Below are 26154 nucleotides of genomic sequence, written 5' to 3' on the forward strand. Positions count from 1 at the left end.
GCCAGAGCAGCAGATGTAAGAGGTGGGGCTTGGAAACAGGAAAAGAGGGGAGGTTCCTTGCAGCATCCCCACTTTTGAGCACCATCTGAGGCTTCTTTGTGGCCCCAGATAAAAATTTCTCACTGTTTTTTGCTAGTTACTGAAAATGGATTTGGGGAGCTCCAAGAGTGTAGTTTGAATAGAAGAACATTTTGGGCAATATCAGCATCTTAATGATCTGATTGTCTGCCAGCTAGAGGGACTTGACCAGTGTGATGTGTTTTTAAAGCCCAGTAAAATGATCTTGTCTAATTTCCTGTGATCGTATTGGAGCTGGAAGGAGATGCGTGCTCACCCTCAGCAGTGCTCAGAATCCTACTTCCTCCTTCACTTAGCCATAAGGTGAGAATGAGGTGGCAGCTTCTGTATTTGCACTACTACCAATTCAGATCCAGGGAAATTAATTTTAAAGTTGGACATTTGCGCTTAAGTAGAAAGACCATTTTGTAGGAGGATTCCGAAACGGGGCTGATGAATGAAATCCAGCATCATCTGCAAATAGGTTAGTAATGTATGACGCAGCCATTATGCCTTGTGATCTGAGTGCTGTTCCCCAGCAGCTGCTAGTGGCTCTACTGATGAAGGTATTAAGGGGAGAGGAGAAGAGAGGTGTCGCCTTTTCTTTTTTTTCCCTCTTTTAGCGTCTTCTGAGTATTCTTTCTGCAGAATATTACTCACCTGGATGTTTTCCCATTGACGTTTCTTCTAAAGCTGTTGTTTATCTTTCTCTTTTCCTACTTTTTAAAAATGTTTCTGCTAACCTGGCTGTGTGTGGAATGGAAAGGCATGAATTAATGCGCAGCCTCTTTGTTCTCTGCTGGACAGCTGCTCCCGCTAAATCCACTGGGATGCCGATAGATGCAGTCAATCCTCGGTGGACTCATGGCCTCCCAGGGGTACCCAATGTCATGTCTTTACCAAGCATTGGATCTATAAGAGTCTGGGTTTTGTGAGCCTTGATAATAATAATTTTCCCTTTGTCAAAATGCTGTAGTCATTCCAATGAGTGACTGATAGGCTATTGCTTTGAATTTTTTATAAAACATCCCTAGTAAACCTGTGAATATCATATTTTGAGAAACTGTGTGTGTTTCTACAAACATTGTTTATGGAGGGTTACAAAAGAAATGCATATCTATTTTAGAGAATTTGGAAAATTTAGAAGTGCAAAAATTAAAAAAAATCTCACCTGTAACTTTAGCACATCAAAGAAAACAACTAATAACATTTTCCATCCTCTTGGTCTTACATTCTAGGTGTATTCGTACTTCATTTGTTTATTTGTTTTATGAAGATTGAATCTTCTGAGATGTGTTTCCTTTTCTCCTTTAATATGTTATAAACATTTTCCTTTGTTGAGCCATGTCTTTCATGGCTCATTGGCACTCCATCCTCTCCTGATGGACATTTAGGGCATTTCCTTTTGTTTGCTTTTTTCTTTTTGCTATTATAAACAAAGATAAACCTTTGAGCATGTTCATAATTATTTCCTTGAGCTATATGAGAGACAAGGAATTGCTGGGGCCGAGGGTATGTACATTTTGTGTGTACACTTTTAAGACGTTTGATTCATTTTAGAAGTGTGTCTCCTAGTTGTATCCTTCTTAAGCTGGTGGAAAGGAGGCTTTAGAGTCAAAGTATCCTAGGTTCCTATCCCCTCGCTGCCACTTCCTTGTTTTTGGATCCTGGCCGATCCAAAACTAAGCTGAGCCTTAGTTTTCTCATCTGTTAAACGGGATTGGTGGGGGTAAAATGCCTCACCTTGTACTTAGAATTCATTGTCCTTGTAGACATGAACAGATTTTTGATTTGTGTTCTAGGGTATCTCTTGGGTATTCTAGATGGTGGTTATGGCCCTCATTATTATTGAGCTTCCCCATAGTTCCTTTGCTGTGCAGGGTGTGTTTGCAGAACTACCTAAGATGAGGAACTGCTCCCTGCTCAAGTTGGTGAAAATCCAAGCACCTTGGGATCCTGATGGTTTAGTAATTGTGAGTCACACCACATGGCACAGACTCTTCTGTTTTATGGGTGTTTGGCAATGAGAGGGAAGTGGCTCTGCACCGTTGCTTGGTGGGTTAGATATGTCAGCTGTCGGAGTCTCAAGTCTTCTGAGAGCCATGGTGCCGGTGGAGACATTCCATAGGGTCCCCTGGAGACACTCTGACATTGGCCCCAAGCAGTCATGCTCAGACTGTTCTCATGTCCACAGGATGATATTCCAGAGTCTGTTTACAGAGTGTGCTGAGCTGCCAGCACCTTGCAGACGGGGACTGGTGAGTTGGCTCTTTATATGGGGAAGAGTAGGTGCTGTGGGTTTGGGTTAGGGGCTTCCCCCACACATTTGGCTTTACCTGGACTCACCTGAGTTTGCTGGGTATCTGTCTACTTTCTCTCTGAAAGGCACCTCAAGAGTATTTCAATGCCAAGAACCCCATAGGGGTTGAAAAAACAAGACTCAATCATTTAAATTTAAACTCACACCTACAAAGCTCTTAATCACTAAGCAAGGCCCCTTTTCCAGATGATAAACCTAGGCTCAGAGATGCCCAGTAGCTTGCCAGTGGTCCACAAATGGGATTCAGAGCTGGTTCCTTATGACTAGCCTTGGGCTGCTTCCCCCTCCCAGGACCTGCCTCTCCAAGTCACACAGTTCCCATGCTCAGTTACAGCATCACTAGACACGTTTTCAGTCAACTTGACATTTGCCTGAAAGCAGAAGTCTGCCCCTTCGCCCTCTTTGCATTGCTATGAAGGAAATACCCAAGACTGGGCAGTTTATATAGAAAGGTTTGTTGGGCTCACAGTTCTGCAGGCTGTATAACAGCCTGGCACCGGCACCTGCTCTGGTGAGTTCTTCAGGGAGCTTCCAATCGAGGCAGAAGGCAGAGGGGAGCAGGTGTATCACACGGCAAGAGAGGGAGGGGTGGCCAGGCTCTTTGAAACAACCAGTTCTCCCCTGAACTAATAAAGCCAGAATTCTCTCATTACCACGGGGAGGGCACCCGGCCATCCCTGAGGGATCTACCCACAACCCAAACGCCTCCCACCACACACATCTGCAACACTGGGGTTCAAATTTCAGCATGAGGTTTGGACGGGCCAAACATCCAAACCATACCATTCTCCATCCCCGAGGGCATCTTCTTTCCTTTTTATATCTTTCATGTCCAAATCTGCCTCAGGAATGAAGGGAATCACCCTGGAGTCAAAAGACTGGCAGAGCTGACCCCCACACCAGAGGGAGACCCATTGCAAGTGTGTGTCTGCCTCCGAGGAGCCGAGCTACAGTGCCATGTGGCAAAGCCCTGGCCTCAGAGTCCAGAAGGCTGGCTTTTGCTTCTGTTCACTTGATGGGTGGATATCTTGGGCTATTCAACATCTGCCTCTGAGCCTCAGTTTCCCTTTCTGTGCCTCTGAAATCTCTGATTGTATATAATCTCGGAGACCCTAAGGCAGGTACTTAAGGAGGAATGAAGATGAAGGAGATGAGGCCCAAATGGGCCAGTTTGTGACAGGGGCTGTGCTTGGGACCTTGTCCCTTGCATGTCCACTCCTTGACCCCTTGGCCACAAAATAGCCCTTTGAACATGGATCCCTGCCACCTGCAGAGCCCTGCCCTAGCTGACACTGCAGGCCCAGCCCTGCACCAGCCTCAGTCACAGGCTGAGCCCAGGCTGGGGCCGTAGACGCAGCATCAGGAGAGGATGTGGAGCGCCCCTGCCCTCAGGCACAGGCTGAGCCGACTGCCTCGTCAGCCCCTCGTCTGTTTGAAACACTCCCAAATCTCTGTTCTCACTTTCTTCTTCTGCCTCGTTTTCTCCCATCCCTGTCTCCTCTTCTTTTTCTGTCGCTTCTCTCTCTCTTACTGAAGCTTAGGGCAGGGGTGGGGGAAGGAGGAAAGTTGGCAGAAAGAAAAGATTCATCAATATTTAATTTTTATGGAAATCATGTCCTAGAAATCCCTAAGGGGCTGAAAATTGTTCTGTGTTTTCAGAATCCAGTGATGTTGCTGAAGCAGTTATGTTGTAAATAAAACCACATTACTGTCTGCAGCTCTCCCGTCGCTCTGCAAACACCCAGAAACTTGACAGTTTAATCCACTCAAGGAAGCAAAGAGGTTCGGGTCACTGGTGGGGGCAGCCCGTTCTGCAGCCTGGGGATATAAGATTGTGAGGCATCAGCGTCAGCAGCGCTCCTGCCGCTGGGGAGGGAGAGAAAGCCAGCATGCCCGGGTGGATATACCATGCTGCTGGAATTTTCGCCCTCTGAATAGGAATCCCAGGACAGCAGGGCACCCCTGAGGTCCCCCATGTCAAGGAAGATTTGCTTAGATGGTACAGGACTTTTTCTCTTCCCTCACACCCATCGTGCAGTAGAATAAACGACCAGTGGAAAGATCAGACCCATGTTAGTTTTGAGCAGCTTTTGGTGGGGTTGAGATTTGAAAACGATGTTCATTTGTTCATTTTTTCATTTTTTTTATCACGTTTATAACTTAACCACCATGTGCAAGACACTGTCCTAGGCACTGAGGATACAGCAAACCCCAGTGGCATTCTCTGGGATGGGGCAGATGATAAGCCAAATGAATAAGTAAAATATACACTCTGTTATATGGTAATTGGCCTGTGGAAATACTGAAGCAGAAATTACAGATGTTTGCCCACGAGAAATATGAAAACATGTATTGACTAAATGGCTTGTACAAGAATGTTCAGGGCAGCTTTATCCACAACAGCTGAACACTGGGAACAGCCCAGATGTCCATCTGCAAGGGAATGATGCAGTGAACTGGCCCACCTGCCCACAGACTGCTACACAGCTGTGAAAAAGAATAGTCTACAGACACATAAAACAACCTGGACAGATTGAACAGATATTTTCTGAGTGGAAGAAACCAGGCACACACAAAGATGTACAGGGTGATTCTATTTAAGTGATATTCTAGAATAGACAAAACCACTCTGTGAGATGGAACTCAGGGAGCGGTTGCTTTGTGGGAGGCAGGGATGGCCATGAACGGCAAGGGGTCATGGGCGTGCTGCTTGTCTGGAGACGTACTCGTCCACACTGATTGAATAGCACACTTGGAATCAGAGCTATTCATCAGGTGAGTTATTAAAATTATAAAGCATAGCAAGCTGCCGCAACTGGAAGATGGGGTGCACAGGGAAGGCCCTGCTGAGGTGACATGTGGAAAGTAGCGGGGAGAGCCACGAAGGTATCTGGGAGAAGGACATTACAGCCAGAGAGAATGGCATGTTCCAAGTCCCTGAAGTGGGATAGCGACTAGAGCAGCCAAGAAACCACAAGAAAGAAAGGCAGTGTGTTAGCTCAGGTCCTCATGACAGAGTACCCCAGAGTACTCTCATGACAGAGTACCCCTTCTGAAGGCTGGAAATCCAAGATCAAGATGTTAGCAGGTGGATTTTCTTCTGAGGCTGCTCTCATTGGCCTACACATAACAGCCTTCTTTCCATGTCCTCATGTGGTTGTCCCTTGGTCTGTGTTTTCTGTATCCTAATTCCTCTTCTTAGAAGGACCTCTGTCATATTGGATACTCACTCTCCTTATTCTAACTAAATTATCTTTGTAAAGACCCACCTGTCAAATAAAGCCACCTGCTGAAGTGGTTGGTTTTGGACTTCAACATACGGATTTGCAGGGACAAGTTCAGCCCATGGCAGCCAGCGTGGACAGTTGTGTTTCAGACAGACACACACAGACCACCATGTGTTCCTGTGCAGAGCCATGGGTGCCTGGCTGCTCACTTCTGTGTTGAGGTGGGATGAGGGCTTTGTGGGAGAGGATGGATGGAGTGCAGAGGCCAGAGGTGGCAGTTCTTCGGGTCGCTTTTCATGAACTCACATCAGCAGGAAAACTTGCTTCCAAAAAATCCATCGTGTTCTGCTTGAGGGCCAGGCTACAGATCTCACTTTGTGTAGAGAAGAGGTGTGATGGAGTCTAGTTGGAAATGCTGATGGGGCTTCTAAGCCTGCTGTCCACTCACTCGCAGGGGCTTCCTCAGCTTGAGGAAGGACAAGGGGTAGTGAGAGTCTTTCCTGGGTGCTGCTAGCTCTGCTTACAAGAGCAGCCTGACACTGGGGGCACTACTGAGCAGCATCCCATCCCACCTTCATAAGACACCCACCCTCCATCCCCAACCCACCCCGGAGCCTGCATCACCCCTCGGCTCGACACTGTCTATTATCTTTTATGAGTGCCAAGATCCTCAGCTTGACCTAGCCATGCTCAGAAAATGCTATCGATTTTCTTTTACTTATTTATTTATGAGATTTTTGCTGTGGGCAAAAAATAAAAAGGTTTGTGCAGCACTTCCCCTAGCCTTGAGAAGCTTTCTCCACACACTGCCTCCCTTCCTGGTACACACACTCACAGACTGCTCTCTCCTCCCCATGCTCCAGGAGTCCTGCATCTCCTGGTTGTGGATGCAGGGAGGGTTGAAATGAAGTGGGCTAAGAGTCCTACCTCATGCCCAGGACAAAGCAGGTTCTCAGAAAATAATGTTGAAGAGGTGGCTGGATGCATTTTGGAGGAAGCCGTGGCTGATGCCCTTAAGGGTTAAGGATGATGAGGACAGCCCATCCCTCTGTGGAGGTACCCACTGTGTGCCAGGCCCAACAAGGCAGATTTTATTACCTTTTTCAACAGTGAAAAAGTCAGAGAAGTTAAGCATCTTGGTCAAGGGTGCCCAGGAATTAAGTTGGAATTACCATTCAGGTCTTCAGGATGCCAGCACCCCACATCTCTCCACTTCATGGTACAATGTGCCCCAAGAAGAATAAGAACTCACTTAAGAGACTATCAGGACCTGACTCGGCCCATGGAGCAAGGCACCCTGCCCTCTCCTAACCCTACAGAGCCTCTCCACTTTCAAGAACCCTCCATTGGGCTGAGAACCATGAGTGGGAACAAGGTCTGCTCTCACCCACCCCTGCCATCCTTGGAAAGATGACTATACCAGAATTTGTCCCCACCTTGCAGTGGAACGTCAGGCACAGAGTTGGCTTTGGTGTCTTTTTGGAGAGGCGGCTAGCCCAAAAGAGCCAGAAGGAATTCCAGTCCTCTCTCAGGGGTCGAGTTCTGTTGGTTAACAGTGTGACACATTGAGCCCCAGAGCTGCCCTGTGTCGACCAATCAGTTCCACTCTGTCCCATGCAGATGTCCACTCATGTGTATTCCTTCCGACAGTGACCTTTCCCTCCCTGGAATTCATAACAAATGCCACTGTATCTTGAACATCCAGGCAGAAGTCATGTCCTTTTGAGCTTTGTCTCCTCTGGGTTTGGGCACAGAGCCTGGTGGTGGAAGGATGACAGTCATCCCTGTGGATCGGGCGGCTGGCAGTACATCCCACATGTCCATCCCATGCCTGCAGGGGGTGTAACCCTCACAGTCACTCCATGTGTTTCCCTTCCTCTTTTTCTCTTCCCTGGCAGGAGTTCCCCTTGGCAGTCCTCAGGGGCTGGAAGTGCTACTGCGCTTACCCTACTCCCCAGTTCAGCCTACGGGATGCCATGGACAGCGCCCTATGTGACCCAGACCCTGAGGTCCAAAGGGTGGCAGAGTACTGCGAGGTCTACCAGACACCTGTGCAAGGTGAGCTCTGTATCCACCACTGGTTGTGGCACTTGATCTGGGGCCTGGGGAGAGCTTCCAGGGTTTGGAGATGCCAGTCATGGCTGAGTGTACAGATCAGGGTTAGGAAGGTATCTGTATAAAGGCTCTAGCAACTTAGTGGGTGGAGGAGATAATGGGAGAGATGAGGCCTCCACCCTCCCTGGAGGCTAAATCCTGGACTCACTTTGAAGAATATCAGACCCTTTATCTGATATTGGAGATGACAGTGGTCGGAGAAACAGGGGAAGAGCAGAAAGAGAAAGGAACTAGAGGGGAAGTAAAAGCAAGATGGTGGAGTTGGGAGGCCTGGGGAGAAGGGGATCCTAGGGGCCACGGGGATGCTAGGAAACACAGGAACCTGGACGTCCTCCTTGGTGTGAGTATCATGTCTGACCTTAGGAACTAATGAGAGGAAGAGCAAGTGAAGAGGGATGGTACCACCTTTATCAAGTGCCCACCATGACCCAGCACATACCTGGAGGCTTTGGGGGTTTTCCCTGGTGTTTTTTTTGTGTGTGTGTGTGTGCTCCTGGCAGCATCTGTGAGGATGAGATGTAGAGTTGCTTGCCTGAAATGACCCTGGTTTGTTGTTGGCTATCCCTGGGTATGTGGAATTGCCCAGCAGAGTGCAACCTCTATATACTGCCCCTAGCAGAATCTTGAGTTATCTGTGCTATGCTGAAAGCAACAGTTTGGCTGTGGCCATGGAGATAGAATGAGGGTCAAGGCCCATGGGGTGACAGATTCTCACCCATTCCTATGCTAGAAGGTGGGAGGCCTTGTCATGGGGCTTGGTTTTGCCAGCCACAGACCTGTGCAGGTGGAAAATCTCTCCCTTCTTTGGGCCTTGGTTTCTCCATCTATTGAATGGGAGTATTGGATTGTCCCTGTTAGGGGAGTTCAGTGGTGAAAACCTGTGATTCACAGTGGAGGTGAATAACCCTGTGACACCTCTGGACTTTCAGATACTCGGTGCACAGACAGAAGGTTTCTGCCTAACAAATCCAAAGTGTTTGTGGCTCTGTCAAGCTTCCCAGGTGCTGGAAACACATGGGCACGGCACCTTATTGAGCACGCCACTGGCTTCTATACAGGGAGCTACTACTTTGACGGGACCCTCTATAACAAAGGTAAGTCAAAGCTATAGGGGACTAACTTGAATGTGCATAAGAATCATCTATAGATAGAGCAACTAGTATGCCACACTTACCCCTCAGGGACCAAGGACTGGCCTGCTTGGTGGGCCTCATCCACATCAAAGGTACACCACTGCCTTCACAAGCACTTGCAGTCTACGTCACTGAGGCACTTACAGGCACCACTGGTGTTTATTACAGCCAAGAAATTACATGGAGACTACACTACTGCACCTAGCCAGAACCAAAACCAAACCAACACTCTAGGACACATCTATAGGAAAAAAATCTTTCCCTATGAAGGCTACTTCATAAAATTGGGAGAGGCAGCTGTTCCACCAGATGTGCAGGTATAAACATAGGTACATAAGATACATGAAAGAGCAAGGAAGCATAATGCCTCCAAAGCAAAACAGTAATTCTCCAGGAACAGACCCCAAAGCAAAGGAAATCTATGAAATGTCTGAAAAGGAATTTAAAATAATAGTATTAAGGAAACTTAGCAAGATACGAGAGAATACAGATAGACTTTTCAATGAAATCAGAAAAACAATTCGTGATCCAAATGAGAAATTCAATAGAGATAGAAATCAAAAATAACCAGACAAATTTGAGAGCTGAAGAATTCAGTGAATGAAATAAAAAATCAAATCTTAAATCAAACTAGATCAAACAGAATAAAGAATTTATGAACTTGAAGATAGATCTTTTTAAATGGTGAGACAAAAAAAAATAATAACAATAAAAGAAATAAAAAGGATGACAAAAGCCTATAGGACTTATGGGACACAAATATTTGCACTGTTGGCTTTGAAGAAGGTAAATAAACAGGAAGAGACATAGAAAAACTATTGAATAAAATAATATCTGAGAACTTCTTAAGTCTTAGGAGAGATTTAGACATTCAGATCCAGGAAGCGCAGAAAGTTCCACACAGTTTTAACCCAAAAAGTTCTTCTCCAAAACACAATATAGTAAAACTCAAAGTAAAAACTCAAAGGCATAATTCTAAAACTAGCAAGAGAAAAGCATTAAGGCACATTTAATTAGTCACATTAGACTAACAGCGGGTTTCTCATCAGAAACTTTAAAGGCCAGCAGAGATGTAGAATATAAATTTCTTAACACAGTAACAATGCCATGAAGGCTATGTTAACCAGTTTGATGAAAATATTTCAAATTGTATATAAAACCAGCATATTGTGCCCCATGACTACATTAATGTACACAGCTATGATTTAATAATTAAAAAAATGCATCCAAAAGGTAACCACCCCCCCCCCCCAAAAAAAAGGCCAGCAGAGAATGCGATGATTTATTCAACGGGATGAAGTAAGAAAAACTGCCAGACAAAAACACTACACCCAGCACAGCTATCCTTCAGAAGTGAAGGAGAAATAAAGTCTTTCCTAGACAAGTAAAAACTGGGGAAATTAATCACTATCAGACTTTCCTTACAAGAAAGGCTTATAGGAGTCCTACATTTGGAATTAAAAGGATAATAACCACCATCATAATAATACACAAAGTTCACGAATATAGCAGATACATAAATGAAAAAGAAAAATAATCAGACTTTGTCACTACAGAAAACCACCAAATCACAAATATAAACGACTATATTCTTCTTAATAATATAAGAAGAAAGGGAAAAAGAATATATAAAAAAAACAGAAAACAATTAACAAAGTAACACAGAAATAAGACTGTCAATAACAATCTTGAATGTAAATGGGTTAAATTACCCAATTAAAAAATATAGACTGTCCGAATGGGTAAAAAAACAAGACAAAAGAATATACTGTCTTTAAGAGACTTAACCTTACCTGGAAAAACACACAGACTGAATGTAAAAAGATGGAAAAAGACATTCTATGCAAATTGAAACCAAAAGTAAATAGGAGTAGCTGTTCTTATATCAGAGAAAATAGACTTTAAGTCTAAAGTTGCAGAAAGAGACAAAAAATGGTCATTATATAATGACAAAGGGGTCAGTACAGCAAGAAGATATAACAATTTTAAAAATAAATGCAGCTAACACTTGAGTACTCAGATATATAAAGAAACTATTAGATCTAAAGGGAGAGGCAGACCCCAATATATTAATAGTTGGGAACTTCAAAACCCCACTCTCAGCATTAAAAATATCATTTAGAGAGAAAATCAACAAAGAAACTTCAGATGAAATCACACTGTTGACCAAATGAACCTAAGAGACATTTACAGAAAGTTTTGTCCAACAATTGCAAAATACCTGGCATGGGACATTCTTTAGGATGGAGCACAAATCAAATCTCAATACTTCTTTTAAAATCAAAATAATATCAAGTATCTTTTATGACCATAGTAGAATAAAACTAGAAATCAATAACAAGAGGAACTTTGGAAATATTACAAATACATTGAAATTAAATAGCCAGCCAAATTGGCACACACTTGTAGTCCCAGGTACTTGAGAGGCTCAGATGGGAGAATCACTGGATCCCAAGGGTTCAAATTCTACCTGGGTGACATAGTGAGACTCTGTCTTTCAAAAAATTAAATTTAAAATATTTTTTAAAACTTAAACAACCTCCTCCTGAATGCCTAATGGGTTAAGGAAGGAAATATTTAAAAATTTTTGAAACAAATGAAAATAGAAACACAACATGCCAAAATCAGTGGGGCATAGTAAAAGAAGTATTAAGAGTGATGTTTATAGCAACAAATACCTACATCAAAAAGGAGAAAGATTTCAAATAAACAACCTAACAGTGCACCTCAAGAAACTTGAAGACCAAGAATAAACCAAACCCAAAATTAGTAGAAAGAAAAAAATGATAAAAATCAGAGTATAAGTGAATAGAGACTAAAAAACAAAGCCAAAGATGAACCAAAGCAAAAGGTTGATTTATTGAGAAGATAAAATTGGCAAACCATTAGTTAGACTAGGAAGAAAAGAAAGAAGACACAAACAAAAAATGAAAATGGAGACATTAAAATTGATTCTACAAAAATACAAAGGATCATTTAGAGACTATTACGAATATCTATACACAACAAATCAGAAAACCTAGAGAAAATAGATAAATTTCTGGACACCTAGTTACTGAGATTGAAACAGAAGGAAATAAAAAACTTGAAACAAAAATAACAATTTAATGAGATTAAGTCAATACTAGAAAGTCTCAACAAAGAAAAACTCAGGACTGGATGGCTTCACTGATGAATTCTACCAACTTCTAAAGAACTAATGCCAGTTTTTCTCAAACTATTCCTAAAATTGGAAGGGAAGGAAATCCTTCCAAACTCATTTTACAAAGCCAGCATTACCCCGATACCAAAATAAGACAAGGACACAACAAAAAAGAAAACTACAGGCTAGTATCCCTAATGAACATAAATGCACAAGTCATCAACAAAGTGGAAGCAAACCAAACCCACACAAAAGGATTATTCACCAATATCAAGTGGAATTCATCTTAAGAATGCAAAGATGGCTAATGTATGCAAATCAATAAGTGTGATATTCATCACATCAACAGAATGAAGGGCAAAAACCATATGATCATTTGATCATTTTGATGGATGCAGAAAAAGCATTTGCCAAAATTCAACATCCCTTTATTATAAAAATGCTCAATAAATTAGGTACAGAAGGCATGTACCTCAACACAATGAAGGCCATATATAACAAACCCACAGCTAACATCATAATCGATGGGGAAAAGTTGAAAACTTTTCCTTGAAAAACTGAAACAAGACAAGGGTGCCCACTTTCACTACTTCTATTTAACATAGTGCTGGAATTCCTACCCAGAGCACCTAGACAAGAGAAATAAATAAAGGACATCTAAATTGGAAAAGAGAAACTCAAATTGTCCCTATTTGAAGATGATATGATCTATACAGGATGGCCATAAAGTTTATGTGCAGTACATGACCTTTATGGCTACCCTGTATATAGAAATACCTAAATATTTTACCAAGAAACTTTCAGAACTGATCAATGAATTCAGTAAAGTTGCAAGATACAAAACCAACATACAAAACTCAGTAGCATTTCTATACATGCATAGAAAGCTAGTTGAAAAAGAAATCATGAAAGCAATCTCATTTATAATAGCTACCAAAAAGTCCCCAAACCTACCTAGAAACAAATTGTAATCAAGGTGATGAAAAATCTCTGTTAGGTAAACTATAAAATGCTGGTGAAAGAAATCAAAGAAGATACAAAAAATGGGGAAAAAAATCTCGTATTTATGGATTTGAAGAATTAAAATTGTGAAAATGACCATACTACCAAAAGTGATCTACAGATCCAATGCAATCTCTGTAAAAATACCAATGACTTTCTTCACCAAAATAGAGAAAAACATTACAGAATTCATATCAAACCACAAAAGATTTTGAATAGCTAAAGCAATCATGAGCAACAGTAAATAAAGCTGGAGGCATAACGCTACTGCAAAATACATTAGAAAGCTTTAGTAACCAAAACAGTATGACATTGTCATAAACACAGACATATAGATCAATGGAACAGAATAGAGAACCCAGAAATAAATCCACACATTTATAGCTAACTTATTTTTTACCAAGGCATCAAAAATATATATTAGGGTAGCACAGTCTTTTATAAATGGTGCTGGGAAAACTAGATATCCATATGCAGAAGAATGAAACTAGACCTCTATCTCTGTTAACACAGAGTGACTTAAAAGTTGCCCGTTACGTTGAAAAATTGGCAAATGATATGAATAGACATTTCTCAAAAGTCATCAAATGGCCAACAGGCCATACATAGGGAAAATGGGAAATTATAGCTAACTGTATCTTTATTTACAAAATATTCATTACAAAATTTTACAAAATATTTTTTAAGAAGTTTATTTCAGATTAATATGAGGGTCCTAATGATTAGGTGATATTGTTTGCATTCTGGTTGAGCCCTTCACTAGGAGTGTGCTGTATACCCTCACCTTGTCCCTGTTAGGTGAGAGCTTACCAATCCCTCCCCCTTCTTCCCCTCCCCCCACTTGAATTTAATTGTGTTTTTCTGTCATGTTGGGGTGTAGTTGTTTATCTTTTGGTTTCATATCAGTATTGCGTACATTGGGTACTTGCTTTTCCATTCTTGTAATACTTTACCAAGAAGAATATTCTTTAACTCCATCCAGGTAAATGCAAAAGATGTAAAGTCTCCATTTTTTATGGCTGAATAGTACTCCACGGTACACATATACCACAGTTTATTAATCCAGTCACGAGTTGATGGGCACTTGAGTTGATGGTTTCACATCTTGGCAATTGTGAATTGATCACCTGAGATATTACCTAACCCTAGTGAGAATAGCCCATGTCCCAAAGTCCCAAAGCTGTGGATGTGAGAGAAAGGAACACTTTTACAGTGCTGGTGAGATTGCAAACTAATACAGCCTCTGTGGAAAGAAGTATGGAGATCCTCAAAGAGCTAAAAGTACACCTTGCATTTGTTCCTGCAATCACATTACTAGAAGAAAAAAAATCACTTTACCGTAAGGATATTTGCACTAGAATGTTCATTACAAAATATTTTCTACCTGTTGGCCATCTCTTTATAAAATTTTATAATGAATATTTTGTAAATAAAGGCACGTTTAGCTACAAATTCCTATTTTCACTATGTGCGGCAACCTTACAGGTGACTTTTGGGACATAAATCAACTCAAAATGTATTGAAGGACTTAAATGTAAGAGCCAAATCTACGAAACTAGTAGAAGAAAACATAAAGGAAATTCTTCAAGGTATTGGTCAGGCAAAGAATTTTTGATAAGACCATAAAAGCACAGGCAACAAAAATAAAAATAGACAAGTGAGATTATGTCAAACTATAAATCTTCTGCCCAGCAAAGCAAACAGTCAAAAGAGTGAAGAGACAGACTGCAGAATGGGAAGGAATATTTTCAAGCTATTCATCTGACAAGGAATTTATATCCAAAACATATAAGGAACTCAACAGCAAAATACAAATAACCTGATTTTTAAAATTGGCAAATGATATGAATCGACATTTCTCAAAAGACATCAAATGACCAACAGATATATGAAAAGAACTTCATTATCACTAATCATCAGGCAAATACAAATCAAAACCACACCAAGATATCATCTCAGCCTAATTACAATGACTACTATCAAAAAGACAAAAAGTAAATGCTGGCAAGGATGTGGAGAAAAGGGAACTCTTATACACTGTAAGTGGGAATGGAAATTAGTGCTGCCGTTATGGAAGACAATATGGAGATTCTTTTTTTTATTATTAAATCATAGCTGTGTACATGAATGCGATCATGGGGCACCATACACTGGTTTTATAGACCGTTTGACACATTTTGCCCTACTATGGAGATTCTTTAAAAAAAAAAACAAAAAAGAACTAGAACTACCATATGATCTAGCAATCCCAGTACTGGGTTTATAGTCAAAGAAAAAGCAATCAGTGTCATAGAGGCATCTACATTCCTGTGCTTATTGCAGCACTATTCACAATAATCGAGATATCAAATCAACCTAAGTGTTCATCAACAGATGAGTGGAAACAGAAAATGGGATACATACACAAAGGAATGCTATTCAGCCATTATAAAAAGGATTTAATTCCTTTAAATCATTCATAGCTACCTCCATGAGTTTGGAAGGTGTTAAGTGAAATAAGCCAGGCACAAAAAGATAAATAACAAGTGTTCTCATGTTGAAGCTAAAAACCTGGATCTCGTAAAAGCTGAGAGTAGAATGGTGGTCAGTAGAACGTGGGAAGGGTAGAGGGGTGGTAGTAGGGAGATTTGGCTAACAGGTACAAAATTACAGCTAGATGGGGGAATAAATTCTAATGTTTACAGCACCATTGGATAACAATAATTTGTCGCATATTTTCAAATAGGTATAAGAGCATTTTGGATGTTTCCAACACAAAGAAATGATGAATGTTGAGATGATGGATATGCTAATTCCCTGATTTGATCCCTGCACATTGTATACATGCATCAGAATTTCACACTGTACCCTATGATATGTGTAATTGTTATGTGTCAACTGGAAGTAATCATAAAAAAATATTTTTAAGCTAAAAAAATATAAAACATGGATTCAGGGCCCCTACTCCTAATGAGTCTGATTCAAGCAGCCTCGGTGGGGCCTGGGAATTTTCCTTTCCAACTATCTCCCAATAATGCTGATGCAGGCAGCTCTAGAACCACAATATGAATTTAGTGCCTGTTCTGTATTCAAAAGGAAAGACTAACAGCTTGGATTTCCCTCTATAAACATTTCTTGAATTTCCCTTAACTTTTACAGCTCTAAATAATTAGGAGTGAACCCGATTTAATCTGTTCATTGCTTTTCTGGGTTTTTTTGTTTTGTTTTTTTTTAACAAGGGTAGCTTATCAAAATGGAATTTTAAAAATAGGTCCAAAAATCTTTATGAATTTTATGATTTCTAATCTTTTCCTTGTAAAAATAAGAGGAAAGTAATTTAAATGGCCCAAGTCTGGGTGCTGTTTAAGAATGAAGCACCTCAGACAACTCAAGTAGCATCTAAATTTGGCAAAATGTATTTATTTGTTGTCAAGTGTTATAACAGTTTCTCTGGGGTTTTTAGCATTTGGTTTAGGAAAGATGATACTATGAGTAACATCCTAGAGAGACAGAAACTTTCTGAGCTTGGTGGTGAGTTCAGGAATCACTTTGGCTGGGAAAAAGCCAAGGCTGTCCTATCTTTTCCGGGAGCCTTGAGTATTAATGGGAACCTTCAGACAAGGGAAGAGTTGGCCAGATAAGCATGTGATCCTGCCCACTTGGCCTAGCCCTCTGGGAATCACCCACTGTGCCTGGGCTGCAGTTACCCACTTGTTTGTCGAGACAACCGTTCCCTTATTTAAGCAGCTGGCTGTTTTGTCTACATATGGCTAGGTGGCCCAGTGATTGGAGGAGCCAGCCATAAAGATTGGGATGACACTGCCTCAAAAATGCTTTGGAGATACCCAGCACATCTTTGAACCTTACTGGACTGTTAGAGGTAGCCACTGGTCTGAAAGTACCAATGAAATGATGACTCATGTAAAATTCACAAGATATCTACAATGCCAGAATGCTAAACCCATTGTGGTAGGTGAATGTGGTCTGAGCTACCACAACACAGGGTCTAGAAATAGGCGGAGGTCTCAGGGTTGTTAAAAATCAGATGTCAAGTTTATTCAATCCACAGTTTGACTATTCCTTTCATGGTATGTTCTAGCTGTTTGATGGAGTGAATCAAAGCAAAGACTTATGGTGTTTGGCCCATAGTAAAGATGAATTTGAAGCTTTTTGAGTTTCAGCAGGTAAACCCAGACTTTAGTATTCAAGGAGGACTTGCACATCCCAGGCATCTGGAATCTTTCACTGCTTACTGTAGATACAAATGCTTTCCAGCCCTTTATAAGAGGCAAGTGGTGCGACTCGTTTTGTTTCTTTATTTTTTGTAGAGACAGAGTCTCACCTTACCGCCCTCGGTAGAGTGCTATGGCGTCACACAGCTCACAGCAACCTCCAAATCCCTGGGCTTAGGCGATTCTCTTGCCTCAGCCTCCCAAGTAGCTGGGACTACAGGCACCCGCCACAACGCCCGGCTATTTTTTTGTTACAGTTTGGCCGGGGCTGGGTTTGAACCCGCCACCCTCGGCATATGGAGCTGGCGCCCTACCAGCTGAGCCACAGGCGCCGCCCAACGACTCGTTTTGTTTCTAAGAGCCCAAGATAAGCTTATGAGCTTTTATTGAGCATATTCCAGAGCCAGATGACATGAGCTACATTGGGATGTGGCCAGCAGAATAGGTTCAGGAGACAACTTTCTTGGAAGTCCTTTGTGGACATCCCACTATTTGGTACCCTCTTCTCCTTGTTCTCATAAGCTGCTATGCTCTATACTTGGGCTACTTCCTCTGCTAGAATATAAGTTAGAATACAGGGTCTGAGTCTTATCACTTTCACTCCAACATAAAGTCCACATAATGAGCCCACAATAACCTCTGTTGATAACTGTGTGACTCCGGATGGATGGGTGGAGTCTGCCCTTCTCAGACAGTAGTCATTCAGGTTCTGAGTACCCAGTACTGTACCCAAGGGCCAAGGAAGGGGACAGGCCCCGGAGAGGGTGGTGAATGTGAGAAAGTTTTTATTTATGGAAACTGGGCCCTGAGGGCTTCAGAGCTGGCCTGAAACACAGTGGTTGAGACTTTTACCAGATGTGCTCTGCAGTCATCTAAGGTGAAAAATGTGTATGAAGTCAGACAATTAAGTTTGTGAACTCATCTTAGAAAAAGTGCTACATACCTCATTGCTGAATACCACCATAGATGGCCAAGGGGAGCACTTCAAAGGAGACCATGGTGATATGCAGCAGTGAGGTACATAGCACTTTTTCTAGGATGAGTTTGCGAACTTTATAGTCTGATCTTGTGTATGGATGGCCTAAGGTCAGAGGTCGAGGTTCTACCTTCTTACAGCCATTGAGGCTGGTAGTGGACATCCTTCCCCACTGTGGGGCAGGGGGTGGAGACCTCACAGGAACAAGCCATGTGGAGACAGCCCCGCTGCTATTTCCATGGTGCAGTGTGATCTTGGGCAAATCATACACTGACCCTGTGCCTCAGTCTCTCCATTTGCCTATGCTTGCAACTCTGGCTAAATCACAAGGTTATTTGTGATGTTTGTGTAAAATATCTCCATGAAAATGCCAGAAATGTGTGTGCATCTCCAAACATACAAAGGCCCCTGGGGGTCTGCAGGAGGTGCCTTATCTCATTTCCCGGCAGCTGTCATGTTTCCCTGCTCTGAGATGCCTCCTGCTCTCACTTGCCGTTGGACAGGTGTCACTCCCATGGCAGCTGCTCCTATCACCATCCATGGGTCCTCCTGGTGCCCTCTAATGTGCCACCCATGGCCTCCTTAATGCCAGCTTTCCAGGGTTGAAAGTCAGCATTCAGACCTGCCTGCCACTATAGAAGGGTCTCCATGGACACCTTCCTCCATGGGGGCCCTCTCCTTTCTTCTGGCAGGGTTTAAGGGTGAGAAGGACCACTGGCGGAGCCGGCGAACCATCTGTGTGAAAACCCACGAGAGTGGTAGGAGGGAGATTGAGATGTTCGATTCTGCCATCCTGCTGATCCGGAACCCATACAGGTCCCTGGTCGCCGAATTCAACAGAAAGTGTGCTGGGCACCTGGGCTATGCCGCTGACCGTAACTGGAAGAGCAAAGGTAAACGGGGGTGGAGGTCAGTGCAGGCAGGAAGCTTGTCGGGATGCAGGATTGGTATGCACAGTATGCCACTCAAACCCCATCTTCTTCGGGACTTGCTGCTGCCGTGCCTGGCCTTGAGCTCACTTCCTTCCCATCTCCTCTGCACCTACTCAGGTCCATGCATCATGCTGTTTTATGGATACCAGCTTGACTGCCAGGAACCTTGTCAGCCCCCACGAGTGGGATAATTGAGTGGTCTACATCTCTTTTCTAACCCTACTCTTACCCAGGAGCTCACAAGGAGCTGGGGGAAGGCCACTGGTTTTTGGATGTGTGTGGACCTGGTTTGTGCCCTCCTCTCCCTTTAGAACCAGGATCCTCCTTTATCAAATGAGATGGTAACCTGCATCTCATGGGCCTTCCAAGGACCATTCAATGATGTGTGTGCCCTGCCTGGCCTCAGAGCTCAGTGTGTCAGTTCCCTCCTAAGGTGCCTCTCACTAACTGTAGGGCAATCATGTGAGCCCAGAAACCATGGCTATGGGTCTGTCCAAGTAGCCTCAGTGGCAAGAGACAGAACTGGGACTCAAAACCGATATCTCAGTCAGCTGGCACTGCTGTAACAAAATACCAGATGGAGAGCAGTAAACAATTATTTCTCACAGTTCTGGAGACTTGAAGTTCAAGATCAGAGTGCTAGATGATCTGGATTCCCATGAGAGCCCACTTTTCAGCTTACAGATAGCTGTGTTGTCACATGGTGTGTGATGTAGAGAGTCTAAAAGCTCAAGTGTTTCTTCTTGCTAGGGCACTAATCCCATCATAAGGGCCCCACCCTCCTGACCTCTACTCTACATCCCAAAGACCTCATCTCAAATACCATCATGTTGATGGTAGGGCTTTAACATGAATTTTGTGTATATACAACATTGATTCCATAACACCCAAATTTTCTGATTTGAGGTCAGATTGGCCTGTTCCCCACTGAAATTTTCTTCGTGGAGTCAGTCCACTGACCCACACCAAAGTCCTACTGTGTGCCAGATACAGGGCAAGGCACCATGGGTCTAAGCTGCAGAGGTCAAGTTCTCTGCCCTGGAGGCATGCAGTGTAGCCTTTGGGTGATGAATAATAGAGACTGGGTGGTAAGTGCTGTGAAATTAAATCAGTCAGAAATAAAGCTGTGTCTCTGGATCCATGGAGGCTGGCAGGTGGCCTCTGCTGGTGTCCAGTACTTCCCTTTCTCTGTCACCCTCCTTCTAGACTAGCACCCCAAGTCAGGCAGGCTGAGCTCTGAGCCATCCTCTGCCTCTTACAAGCTGAGTGACCCCATATGATGCATACTTTGTCTTTAGGGACTCAGTTTTCTCATTTTTAAAACAAGGACAGTCCCTGCCTCACAGTCTCATGACGAGAAAAAGCAACCCTTCTGTGTAGTATTTGAAGCATATGAATAGCCCAATTATGGAAATTATTTTTGTAGGGATGACTTCTGATATCTGTACTCCAACCCCCCCCTCCAAAAAATTAATTTCCTAATTTTCTTGAAAAGAAATCGCAGGGAGTAGATCACCTGCAGAAGTCTGAGGCCATCCCTGCTGGTGGCTTCATTGTACATCCTGCTGCCCAGCGGCTTCACAGGTCTACAAAGACGATCCAGCTCACCAGACACTGTGAGCGTCCATTAAGCACCACATTGACTTAGCTTTATAGGAGCACCTAGGACAGGGAATAGAGCCCACCAGTGTCTTCATCTCACCAGGAGGCCCAGCAACCCATAAGGCACACACTGTGTGGCTACTAAAAGGATCTTCCCAGGTGGGAAGTGGGGGGATTCCATGCAGGCTGGCCCCAGGCAGTGGGCAGGGGAACATCCCAGGCTGTTGTCCCCTCTCCTGTGCAGGCCCAGAAGGGGCTGGCAGTGTGACAGGGCCACCCCCTTATACTGAGTCCCTCTCTCCCTGCCCCAGAGTGGCCAGACTTTGTCAACACCTATGCGTCGTGGTGGTCATCACACGTGCTGGACTGGCTCAAGTATGGGAAGCGGCTGCTGGTAGTGCACTATGAGCAACTGCGGCACAGCCTGGTGCCCACGCTGCGGGACATGGTGGCCTTCCTCAACGTGTCCGTCAGCGAGGAGCGGCTGCTGTGCGTGGAGAACAACAAGGAGGGCAGCTTCCGGAGGCGTGGCCGACGCCCCCACGACCCGGAGCTCTTCACCCCCGAGATGAAGGATTTGATCAACGGCTACATCCGGACAGTGGACCAGGCCCTGCGTGACCACAACTGGACTGGGCTGCCCAGGGAGTATGTGCCCAGATGATAGGCCCTGGCCAGTGCTGCCCGCCCCTGCTGAGAGACGCAGGTCACGCCAGGGCTGCGCGCCCACACCGCTGCCCAGGCCTGTGGCTTTGCTGGGATGCTCAGTCGGCAGGGAGGCCACCGGGGTGCTGCCTCACACCCAGGGAGACCAGGACACAGATGGGCATCACGGGGCAGATACAATGGACACACACACCTTCTCAGACACACTTAGATACCACTCCACGTTCACAGTGCCTGTACTGATGCAGCTAAGCCACCATGCAGGGCCTGCTGGGCGCTCTCAGGTTCAGACACAGTTGGAGACACTCAGACGCCGGCTCTGTGCTTCCAGAGGCCACTGTCTCTCCCACACAGACACATGCACCCTGAGCTCTCAGGAGCCCTGCCTTCCTGTGTCCATCCTGGCACAGACTTGCTTGTCGGGGTCCTTGACTCTGGGGTGCTGAGCTGGTCAGGCGTTTGTACTCTGAGCAGAAAGAGCCGTCAGAGTGGAGGTAGGTGCAGAAATCACTGCTGCTGGGCTGAGTAGCCCTGATCATGTGTCTGACTTCCCATAAACGTGTGTGGTGTGGCTTCCAGGCACTGCAGACTGCAGCCTTGCCTCTCTCTTCTTTGTGGGGCTGCTGGGGGCACCATGGGAAGAATGGCGCCCCCGCCTCCACACACTCTAACCTTAGGAACAGCCACTGTGCGTCTGTGCAGCGCCTGCCACCCCCTGCCTCACCCTGTAGCAGTGCTCCTCAGGTGGGGCCTCCTTGCCCAGCTTCTCCCTCCAACTGTTCTCCGGGGAACCTGAGGATTTACACCACGCCTCAGAAGCAGAGTGTGGGGATGGCAGGTGGGGGGCCTTCAGGGAGCTTAGGGCCCAGAGGCCATACACCAGCAGGGAGGGGGGTTATGGACCAGTGTGAGGAGACTCAGTCTAAAGGGTGTATCTTGGGGATTACTGTGACTGGTGCCCACTAACATCGACAGGCCCCTGCTGTCTGTGGGTCCCATGCATGGGGTCATTAGAGCTACGTGGTATTCAGCTAGGGATGAAGAGAGGTGCTGATGCTACTGACCTTTTGGGGTCACCCCCCCAGTACATATCCTGGACTCATCCTAATACACGTAAGAATCCTGGGGTATTCTTATGATCTGCCATAACTGCCTCTGTGCTCACCTCCAGGGTTAGAAATGAGGCTGTGGAGACTGAGAGGCTCAGGTGTGGAGGTTGGGGGTAGCAATCCGGGAGCAAAGCTTAGGGCAGCCAAGATGCAGGGAGGACTGTGGGGACGATCGGAGGCACACTGACCACTGCCTGAACTCCGGCAACCTATGTGTGGTTTCTCCAGATCTGGGATAACCCTGGCCAGACCCCTTGGTCCTACCTTGGCCATAAGGGAGATTTCTCTCAGCCTGAACCAACCTGCACTGGGATGAGAAAACTGGACAAGGGTTTGGAGAAGAGCTAGAAATGTCGTAACGACCTGACTCGCTCCCTGGCCTGGTGATGGGGAGCTGAGCGCCACCCTGTGAGCACAGCAGGGGTAGAGGGCCTTGGAGAGCTGTCTTTCCTCAGAGTGAAGCCTCCCCCAGCCTTTACTTTGGCTGGTGAGTGGGTTTGGGCATGTACGTTCTCAGTGACTTCCAGGTCCTTCCTGGGAGTTCCCCAAGTCCATACTGAGGTGAAGCTGCTCCTGATCCACCCGCAGCTTCACTCATTTCAGCACAAAGCTAGAAACACCAAGGTCTTTGTAAACATCTATTCATTTATTAGTGCAGAATGGCTATAAGGTCCAGTGTGTGAAGGCCCCCGTGGAGCTTTTTCCCAAGTTGTGGGAGCAATTGGGAGCCCCTAGGAGTTTTCACAGTGCCTTGGAAGGAGCACTAAGCTAGACCTGCCTCCCAGAGTAAACCAAGAGTCCCAAAAGAGATAGCAGGCACCAGGTTGATGGAGAAAGGGGAAGCTGGCCTTGTCCTGAGATTGGCTCCCCTGCTCTGGCCCTCACTCTCCCGGGCCATTCAGGTAGTCTTCAGGGAAGAAGACTCAGAAAGCACAGAGGCTGGAAAGGGTAAAACTATGGAAAGAGCACTGACTTGTACTGGAGCAAGGCATGACCCCCTGGGCCTGCCCTATCACCTCGCGGAGGTGTCAAGGGAGTGCACGGCAGCAGACTGTTCATCCTGGTAGTCAGGTTGGCACATTCACCGCCACCAGGACCCCTGAGCTCTCATCTCCTTGCAGGTGGGGTGCTGCCTGCTCGGCCACTTGGCCTTCCAGGTTTCCGTGTACCTTAGGTAGGAGAGCAGGCTAGTGGAACAATGAGTCGGGGTCCATCAGGTTCACATGGAGTCGCTCCACATGGCAAGGCCCTTGGCACTTGGCAGGTGATCCCAGATGTTGGGCGAGCAAGGAGGTGTGAAGGTCCTGCCAGCTGCTGCTGGTCCTCAGTACCTCTCATCCCAGGTCTGCCCATGCAGGAGGTCTCATCAGAAACAGGAAGAGGGATTTGTCTGTCCTTTGGGGAAAGTCCATTTGTCATTCAGCAGGTAGTTCTCATCCACCCCCCACTCGAAGCTTATCAGTAAAGAGGGTACTGTCCCAACCAGCTGTAGGGAACTCAAATCTGTAAAGTAGGGCAGAAGTGTGGCAAATGCATCAGGAATTGATTAGAACAGAGCAGCAGAACTCTGACTCTGTACGGATTCCGGCTTCAACAGCAAGACGACAGAGTGACACAAACCTGTGTTAAAACGTGAAATTTTCATGGATTTCATCTCCCGTTGTGGATCAATTTGGCAAAGCCAAAATGCATAATTTTAAAACACTAAAACACATTCCAAAAATCCCAGGGACGTTTAAATGAGAGAATAATAGGCTTCCAAACCCTAAGAAGAAAGCTGCTTAATTATGTGAATATCTTATAATGAAGACTCTTGCAGCTAAAATTAGATCATGACTGCATGAATATGCGATAATGTTTGCACATCGGAATGCATGCCCCCCCTTAAAAGTAGCAAGAGCTACTTGCTTCTTGGGGGGCCCTGAGAAGGTAGAAAGAGGGTCTGGAGTTGATCTTGTTGGTATAAGAATTCTGGGGGCACAGGTTTGGTTTTTTTTTGGACTCATTTGGAGGTATTTGAAAAATGACTCCAAAGGGGTTTATTAAGGTATAGGGAGAAATTGATTGATCTGACCTCACACTGAATCACCACCCAATGTTGGGTGGGTTGGCCTGAAAGAGGTAGTAGTAACATGAAGTGGGAATAGTATAGTCTCCTCCAGGGCAGGGCCAGTTGTGGCCCTAGCTCTATTCTGTTGTATTCTGGGATGAGGCCTTTCTCATCTCCAGTCTCAGTCTCCCATCTATAAAATCAGGTATGTGGTGGATGCTTTTGGCTGTATCACTGATATACATTCCCCCATTTTCCTTCCCAGCAGCCCCTCATTTCTGTTTGGGGGATTCTTATGGTCTGCCAGAACTGCCTCTGTGCTCACTTCCAGGGCTAGAATACACATCCCGGACTAAGCCAAACTCACGTTCCCTCTCTCTGGCTACTATGATTGGTCCAGGTATGATCATGGTCATTAAGGCAACACAGCATGAGGGAATTTCAAGACTTTCTGGGGATGTTGGACAGAAACTCTTCATTCCCCTGCTGGATGGACATAAAGGAAGAAGGAGATAATGCTGGGCCTTGGTGCTGGCCATGTTGGGGTCACAACCAGGCATCATTCAGTGTGACTCCAACATCACTGAAGGGAGAGCCAGAGGCAGGAAGAAATTGGGTCCTCAGTGACATTGTTCAATTTACAGGATCAAGCTTTGCTTGAGATTGGTCCCTACCTCTGGGATTTTTTGTTACACAAACAAATAAATTCTCTTGATTGTTTAAGTTGGGTTGAATTGAGTTTCTTTTACTTACACATGAGAGTATGGTGCAATAGGTTTGGATTGAAAGGCCCTGGGGCTCTGACATTCTCTGTCTTTATAGTTATAGCTGATGTAGAAAAAACCTGAAACTCAGGTCAGCATAAATTGGTAGGATTGGTGGAAGCTATGCTCAGTCAGCCAAGGTCAGTCATGTTTTTAAGTCAGTACGTGATGATGTCACCCAGATATCCTTAGAAAATAATTACTTTTGGGTGCCCACCCTAATCCTTAAGTTGTCTCATTTGCTTGTCAATCAACTCTGTGGTTGATTTAATTTCTATTTGATTATGATCTCTGCTTGGCAAATGAGAAGATTGAGATTCCAATTGGTAATGGTGGTAAAAGTGGTGACTCCTTTGTATTTGCCATAACTCCTTTCATGAAGCATATGATATGTTGGGGAATTCTTTGATAAGCTACTTGGATTGGGGGTGACACTCCCTTCAAGAAACATGTTTGAGTAACAGCAGATAGTAAACTCCTTTCTAAGGAGAGAGGGTGTGGCTAACCTTTTTGCCAAGTAGAACATGCTAATTTGAGGCAGAGCAGAATTGCTGCTATTGCAAGAGAAATGGGTGATGCCACAGAGAATTCCTCTCCCCTGTCCTCTCTTTAAACCTACTGTGTGCCAGATATTGAAACGACAAAGAGAGTTATACATGACACCTATCTTCGGACTCCTCTTGGATTGTCTGACTTTTACACAATATTCCAGGATTGAGCTCTGTGCAAAATGTAGAAAAAGGCCAAGAACTCAGGAAATCAATGTGTTGTATATTTATCCACAGTGCTGTCTTTTGTGACTGAATATAAATTGGGGGTCACTCATGAGAAACATTGCAGAAATTCAG

The 26154-nt window shown here is 44.6% G+C and overlaps 1 protein-coding gene across 2 annotated transcripts in view; it reads left to right on the forward strand.

Moving 5' to 3' along the window:
* WSCD1 (WSC domain containing 1) overlaps window positions 1-25248 on the forward strand; it is a 50820-nt gene extending 25572 nt beyond the window's left edge. For both annotated transcript variants that reach the window (XM_053570216.1, XM_053570215.1), the window contains exons 6-9: window positions 7503-7662; window positions 8649-8813; window positions 18876-19076; window positions 21029-25248. In XM_053570216.1, the coding sequence (XP_053426191.1) occupies window positions 7503-7662; window positions 8649-8813; window positions 18876-19076; window positions 21029-21381 (879 nt within the window). In that variant the 3' untranslated portion in view covers window positions 21382-25248. The remainder of the gene's footprint in view (window positions 1-7502; window positions 7663-8648; window positions 8814-18875; window positions 19077-21028) is intronic.
* Window positions 25249-26154: the final 906 nt, after the last annotated feature.

The sequence above is a fragment of the Nycticebus coucang genome, chromosome 18 (assembly GCF_027406575.1).
Source record: "Nycticebus coucang isolate mNycCou1 chromosome 18, mNycCou1.pri, whole genome shotgun sequence".
In the NCBI taxonomy this organism is placed as follows: Eukaryota; Metazoa; Chordata; class Mammalia; order Primates; family Lorisidae; genus Nycticebus; species Nycticebus coucang.